An 8,198-nucleotide genomic window follows, 5' to 3' on the forward strand; every position below is an offset into this window, starting at 1 on the left:
TCAATAAAAATGATAATAATCACAACATTAGCCACATATTAAAATTTTAACTGTGTATTTTGATATCATTATTTTTATACAACAGAAAATAGAGGCACTGGAAGATAAATTGGTTTCTTTTGAAAAAGAAGGAATGGCGGCCATTAAAAATGAGAGTGAGAATCTCAAATCTGAGATAGCAGATCTTGTGCCGAAAGTCCAGGTACATTTGTAATTTAAGGTGTGAGGTGTTATTGTAAAGGAATTCAAATCCAATTCAATGATAATGGTAATAGTATCAATGATATTGACTAACATCGGTAATAATAGAATTTATTTCAATGGAATTTACTTATGAATATAAATAATAATAATATTAATAATAATAATAATAATGATAATAATAATGATAATAATAATAATAATAATAATAATAATAATAATAATAATAATAATAATAATAATAATAATAATAATAATAATAATAATAACAACAACAACAACAATAATAATAATAATAATAATAATAATAATAATAATAATAATAATAATAATAATAATAAATAATAATAATATAAAAATGATAATAATAATAATAATAACAATAATAATAATAATGATAACAACAGGTATCTTTAGAAAAAAAAAAATTATTTAAAAAACCCAGATGGTTTACCTTCATAGAATTTTCAGTGATAGTAGTCGATAGTCGACCGTAAAAGATGCGTAAACAAATATGCAAATTACATAATGTGACCTTGGCGGCCATCTTGGGAACCTAATTAATATTCATATTATGCATATTATGGTACATTTTGAGGCTTTTTGACCCATTTTATTGAAATAAACATTGTTTTATGGTTGCATATTGAAGAAATATGATTGTAAATACAGCATGTATAGGATCATGGTGTTCACTCCCCATTTATGGTGTTATTTAGTGTTTTGTTGCCAATGGAAAATTTGCTAAATTGTGGAGAAATAGAGAATTGAAAGAATGGGAGGCAACATATCTGACTGATAATTCGGAAATAGTTCAATGGAGTTTTATTCCTCCTCATTGAAAGTAATGTTCTTTTGACCAATGTTCTCATTGAATGAAATAATCCATGCAACAGGGTTATAAGTCACTTCATCCACTAAACCATTCCAATCCCACTCTGTGTCACCTGTGCCACGCCCCCTGTCACCTCTTCTGTTGTTGCTTTCCACCCTTTGTTCAGTCCGTTCAATAACTAACTCACTATCACCATCATCGGGACGACTGTCACTATCGTTAGATGACTCACCTCCAATAGAAACACTCTCCTCCCCTTCAAATTCATCCCCAGAATCAGAAGCATGTCTGAAAATGGTATCTTCATCGTCTAACTCCATTTCCAGAAGTAAACAGAAGAAAATGCCTTGAAAAAACGGCCTAAAATCAATTTAAAATGTTGGAATGTTGTTGATTCACATTGATAGCGTAAATGAACGCCTATTCAACGCATTGCAGTTACTAGCAGTTCTTTGTATGCTTCGTGTTATTAGAAAATCGCTCTGATACCGGTTGCTATGGCTGTGTCGCCGAGGAGCGTCATTAGCATTCTAGCGGACTTTACACGATGGCACCTGTGCTGCCCTAACCAACAAAAGGACAGTATCTGGGCTGACCCAGATCCAACCAGTTTTGCCGCAATCGACACATTTAGTTTTTTCATTCATAACTCTTTAATTTTATTACATAGTGGAAGGCATCTAACATTAAATAATAGCTAATGACAAATTGCGTTTTTCTGTTAGTCGGCGATTTCATTGACGTAATATGTTGCGTAATATTTTGAGATACTGTTCTTTCTTGGTTAAAGCCTAGCAAATAACTCTACCTGTAACCAACAAAAGGACAGTATCTTATACGACCGTCTCACATACTGTTCACCCTGGTTAACCGCAACGCAAAATGCCTCGTCCGTATTCACCAAAAGAATAGTATCTCAGTAAAGAATATAGCAAAATACGAATAACTCAATCGACAAACGTTTTACGTCAGCGATGGCGAGCACTCGCCATCACGGACGAGTGAGAGGCAAGGCTAAGTGTGGTTGACCTGGCGTGAGGGGAATGAATAAATTATCTCCGTCAAGTTTGTAGGCGTGCCTCTGATATAATATTACTACATTAGACTATTCCTCAATCTTTTAGACCCTGACTCCTTTTTCAAGATGAGTCTATTTTTATTAAGCATAATAGCTTTAATTTACGCTTATTGATGATTTTGGCTATCTTGTAAATTAGACTTTAATTGTGTATCAGGGTTTTGTCATTGTACAACGATATTGGGGTGAGTGAGTGATAGTGAATTAAACCTAAGAATAGCTGGAAAATAGGGAATGTCCCCTTCCCCCGCCCCCAACACGTACAACACACATACCTTTTTGTTTTAAAATCAATATCTTCATTGTCATAGGAAACGAAAAGCATGAAATGGAACTAAATCTGTTGGTACATTTATACTGAATGAAATAGGCGACATCATTCTTACTAAATTTAAAAAGGTGCCCAAATTATGAGCTAATAAGATGAACAAAAAAAATATTTTGTCTTTAGCTAATTTCGCCCACAGGGAGTTACAATAGTACAATTTAGATAAAACAAGGGAATTAATTAAAAGTTCTGCTACATTAAATTACGAATTTTGATTATTTTATTCATCTCTATGTACATAGATTGTATGGTGTTATTCACGTAGCAGCTTGTTATGGAAAGATGTTTATCAATGATGACGCTAAGGTTTTTTGATTTATTTGAAAATTCTGTTGTGCTATTTCCGAGAGTAATAGGTGAATTATTTGCCTTCCACACATTAAAATCTCAGTTTTACTATCATTTACTATCATTTAATTTTAACTTGTTATGGTACATTCAAGATTTAATCTCATAAAACAGCTCGAAATTCGTTGTATTAAGAATTGTAAATTACTTAGGGGTACTGAATCATAAATTTGCGTATCACCAACATTAAAATGATAACTCAGATTGAATCTGGATATCACACGAGAAAGGGGGTGCTTATACAGAAAAAAAAAAGGACAGGGCCAAGAACGCACTCCAAAGTTTAGTAAAACTTGTTCTGACTGAATACCATTCACCACGACAGTCTGCCATCGATCCTGTAAATATGGTGTAATCCATTTAAGGGCAATTCCTTTTACGCCGAACTTATTTTCTAGTCTTCTTAACAAAATGTAATAGTTAATTGTGTCAAAGGCATCTGAAAGATCTTAAAGGCATAATAAATTGATATTGTTAGCATCCGCATTATATAACAAAAGATTTTAAGAAGCGCCGTTTCAGTACTGTGTTGCTGTTTGTAGGCTGACTCAACTGTTGTTCTTAAGATGAGATAATTGTGTCAGTACTACCTTCTCCAAAAGTTTGGACAAAAAATAGAAGGATGTGTGGAAAATGAGAGATATGAAGACGATGAAAAAGAAAAACACAAAAAAACCCCCAAAAAACAACTAAACAAAAAACGCCTGGACAGACAGTCACACCGACACCCATACACACACACAAACGCAACACACACACACACACACACACACACTAATTAGTTGAAATGAATGAAAAATAAGTATACTTAAGTTAGACGTTTGGTTGAGCATCCGACCAACAAGCAAGGGGATCAGTTTTTTATTGCCAGCTGTATAAAGTTTTGTAATCGTTTTGCTTTCTGTTTTTTTTTCTCATTTTTTATTACTTGTTTATAAAGCCCCCCTGCCCACCAATCAGCCACTAAATAGCTAGCTTGATATGTTGATCTGGTGGAAAGTAATACGTGAATATTTACAACTTTTGTCATAGATTAGATTGATTTTGAACTCAGTGTCTGCAGCAATTCAGTCTTTAATCACGGGCGCATAATTTAGTCAAAGATATAAGAACTGCAATCCAAACAGTTGTTAAAAGCAGGAATTTCCACTTTTAACATCCAACGGAGAGGTCAAACTTAGATGTCGCTGGGTCAAACATACGCGTTGTGGTATGTCACTACTGCTGTCGGATGTGAAGGTCATTCGTTTGATTCTATATAGAGTATGCGGTTAGACTAAGGGAGTTAATTTTTGACATTTTACACAGTAATTTATGTATTTATTTATTTATTTTTTATTATTATTATTATTATTATTATTATTATTATTATTATTATTATTATTATTATTATTATTATTATTAATTATGTGACCCTCCGCCCCGAACGGGGGGTGGGAGGGGGGGGGAGAAGAAAGAAAGAAGAAGAGAGAGAGAGAGAGAGAGAGAGAGAGAGAGAGAGAGAGAGAGAGAAGAGAGAGAGAGAGAGAAGAGAGCTTGTGCATTGTAGAGGGCGGGAGCTAAATAGAATAAAGATATAAATATGTGTGTGCGTGTGTCTATGTGTGTGTGTGTGTGTGTGTTTATGTGTGTGGTTGTATGTGTGAAAGAAACACGAGGGAGACAAAGAGAGCGAGCGAGACAGGTTGATAAACAAACAGGGAAAAGGAGGGAGGGGGTGGAGCAAAGAATAGGTAGGGATAGTATTAGAAAGCCCTTCGTTTCAAAAGAAGTCCAAGTCAATCAATGATGGGAAACATATTGACCAATGAGATTGCAATTTTAAAAAGGCTAGGGCTATTGGTCAGTACTGACCCCCAGACGCTAGTACCTGCGTGTCAGTGCTGACGAACAGGCGCCAGCGCCTGGGGGTCAGCACTGACCAATAACCTGGTGTTATTGGTCAGTATTGAACAACAGGTGCCGCCGCCCACAGACAGCCTCTCTTCGGTCTGTGCCACCGCCCGCCATTAATCAGCACTGACGAACATCGGGCCTGTTCGTCAGTGCAGACAAGACCTCTTTGTACTCATTCGTCACTTTCTAAAGTTAAAAAAAAAAAACAAAAAAAACAATTAAAATCCCAGGCTTTCAAGGCCAACTTATCCGATGACACTAAGCAACACTTGGTCACTTAGATAAATTTGATGTCTAACGCGTTAGATCGTGGCCTTCGTAAAGTTATGGCCTGATACTTACCAAAAAATGACCTCAAAATGCCAGTCTTTTGCCACAAAAGAAAACAAATCGTGAGTCGTATTCAGTAGTTCAACCAACGAAATAACTTGTTTCCTTGAGCTCTACTAACAGCTCAGTAACCGGTGCACTGCCGGTCCTTTTGGATTTCAGTATCAGGCTATAACATAACGATGGCTACGGTTAGATGCCGTTGGGGCAACGATATGACTGTCGTTGTTTCAAGCCACCATACGATTCTTTTTTATTTTATGTTGTCTTTGTGTGTATGTGTTTTTGTTTTTCTTTTTTTTCGTATATTTTCGTTATTGCTTAAATTAAAGAAAAATAGAGGAAACATGTTATAATATAATATTTCTTGTTACGATTCTTTTATAATACATTGTCCATTCTATTGATGAGGTTTTTAAAAAATGTATTTGTTTTGTTTTTGTTTTTTGTCATGCAAAAAAAATAATAATAATAATAACGGAAAGGAGGAGAAACCTGATAACGAATAGATAATTCCATTTTTTTTTTGGGGGGGGGGGGCAGCGTGGCTCAGCGCTACGGTCTTTGCTTCGTACCCGAAAGGTACCGAGTTCGATTGCTTCTTTCTTTATAAAAAGAACATTACTTTCCTCCTCATGCCTTTTGATGGCATCAGTTAAAGCCTTCAAGGAGGCAAATTTGTTGCCGACAGCGAGTTCCATAATTTGTAGCTTTCTCCTGTCTCAGTGAGATGCGAGCAAGCCGAATTTCAAATGACGGAATGAAAAAAGACGAGACAATGAAAGAGCTTCACTTTCAGTTCTGGCGTCACGCAACAGTGAGCATGCGCGTTGGAGGAACCGAAATATAAGGTTGCCAGTTTGGCGTTTCAACATCAAATTTGGTATTTTTCTCAGGACTGACAATATCATTTGTTTAATTAATTGATAAATTTTATTAAACAAATCTCACGTAAACCGATAAAAAAAGGTGAAACCAAGGGACTTCCTTGCGACTAGTATGGGACAGGAAATGCGGATTTATTTGTCGTAGAACAAGTTATTTAAAAAAAATGACATTTTTCCATAATTTTGGCACCGTCAGTACCTACAGGCGCCAGAACTGACCAATAGATACCAGTACCTATTAGTCAGTGCTGACCCCCAGACGCTGGTGCCTGTTCGTCAGTACTGACCCCCAGATGCTAGCGTCTGGGGCTCAGTACTGACGAATTGTCACTCCGTTTTAAAAATGGGACTGGTCAAATCATGTGTTGCATTGTTTCCATTTTGAGTCAGATGACAGCTTGAAGAGGAGCGGGTTGGGCTGAATTTGTAATGACTTACATGAAATCGTATAATTGAATCTTCTTGTTTGAGCTGCAACGTCGAGTTATTTAGGACCTGCCACTCGTTATCACAACCCCTTGTGGTCAATTGTCAGCTATTAAACTCTCCTCCCCTTTTTCTTTGGGTTCACTCCAGTGACTTCTTATATAGTAGACAATGGTTCACTCACATTGTTTATTGTCTCAAAAGACCCCACCCTCCCTCCCATTCCCAATGAATTCACGTTAAAACGCTCTCTCTCTCTCTCTCTCTCTCTCTCTCTCTCTCTCTCTCTCTCTCTCTCTCTCGCTCCCTCTCTCTCTCTCTTCTCTCTCTCTCTCTTATTTATTTATTTATTTTTTAAAATATATCTCTCTGCATCCATCTCTCTCTCTCTCTCTGTTTGTTACTGACTCTCTCTCTCTCTCTCTCTCTCTCTCAGTGTGTGTGTGTGTGTGTGTTTCTCTCTCTCTCTCTCTCTGTTTCTCTCTCTCTGTATTCCAGTCTCTCTCTCTCTCTCTCTCTCTCTCTCTCTCTCTCTCTCTCTCTCTCATGTAAACAACAACGCGATAGAAAGTTACAGTGCTCTTCTATTATGTCAAGTTACGGATGACGTCATTGGCGTTGGCGACTTATGCGTCAACCAATCAAATCGTCACCAACAGTTTCGCATGGTATTGCTCGCCATACGGCGGCATCTTCGTCACGCCACTCGTTGACTCCACTACATGCTCACGGACACCGTCAATATTTACGGGGCGGACTATGGCCGTCGGAGATACTGTCCTTTTGTTGGTTAACGATGGGGTTGAAATAGGATACTGTTTCAAGCAAATTTTTAATTGCCTCTAATTTCAAAAATATTTGAGTTATGATCATTCTGACAACTTTGTAAGCTTTCCTATGTCCCAGAGATTCGATTTAGTAAAAAAAGTGATTTTATGATTTTTTGAGAGATACTGTCCTTTTGTTGGTTAGGGCAGTGTGGGCGCCAATAGCAACTAAAGATTGATGGATTTCTAGCCCATGCTTACGTCACATAGATAGGAAATAATAGACAAAATTTAAAAGGGTTGTAATAATGGTTAATACTAGTCTTATACAATCGTATACGGTACCTTTACTTTCAATTGATAAAACATTGTCCTGGCTTTGATTAGAATTATTATTTAATTTTGTCCACCCAGCTCCAAGCTCTGATTAAGAAGATCGAGTCACTGGAGGAAAGGAACAGTGAGTTGAAATTTAATCAGAATTTAATCACCAAATGGTTTAATGGATTGTGTTTGTTTTAAGGATAATAATTTACATTGTACAGAATGATAAAAAGTAGCCTACTTAAAATTGGAATTTTACGAAGATTAATTTGAGTGACGTTCAAACTTGATTATAACTTCCGTTGTAAAAATGAATGGGCTTAAGAGAGGTGAGTCAAATATGAATACAGGGGGAGGAGAGGAGGAAGAAGATGAAGAAGAAGGTGAGGAGGAGGAGGGGGGCGAGGAGAGAAAAAAGGAGTAGGATGAGGAGAGGAGGAAGAAGATGAAGAAGAAGGTCGAGGAGGAGGAGGGGGGCGAGGAGAGAAAAAAGGAGGAGGATGAGGAGAGGAGGAAGAAGATGAAGAAGAAGGTCGAGGAGGAGGAGGGGGACGAGGAGAGAAAAAAGGAGGAGGATGAGGAGAGGTGGAAGAAGATGAAGAAGAAGGTCGAGGAGGAGGAGGGGGGCGAGGAGAGAAAAAAGGAGGAGGATGAGGAGAGGAGGAAGAAGAGGGGGAGGAGGGGGGCGAGGAGAGAAAAAAGGAGTAGGATGAGGAGAGGAGGAAGAAGATGAAGAAGGTGAGGAGGGGGAGGGGGGCGAGGAGAGAAAAAAGGAGGA

General features: G+C 37.3%; 1 protein-coding gene across 1 annotated transcript in view; it reads left to right on the top strand.

The window, feature by feature from the left end:
• Positions 1–7,618, top strand: part of LOC144979122 (uncharacterized) — a gene marked incomplete at its 5' end in the record, with an annotated part of 100,361 nt that extends 92,743 nt beyond the window's left edge. The window contains 2 exon segments of the mRNA XM_078925721.1: positions 86–202; positions 7,511–7,618. Of these exon segments, the coding sequence (XP_078781847.1) occupies positions 86–202; positions 7,511–7,618 (225 nt within the window).
• Positions 7,619–8,198: the final 580 nt, after the last annotated feature.

The sequence above is a fragment of the Berghia stephanieae genome, chromosome 9, assembly GCF_034508935.2.
Source record: "Berghia stephanieae isolate SIO BIC M18660-M18661 chromosome 9, UCSD_Bste_1.3, whole genome shotgun sequence".
Classification (NCBI taxonomy): Eukaryota; Metazoa; Mollusca; class Gastropoda; order Nudibranchia; family Aeolidiidae; genus Berghia; species Berghia stephanieae.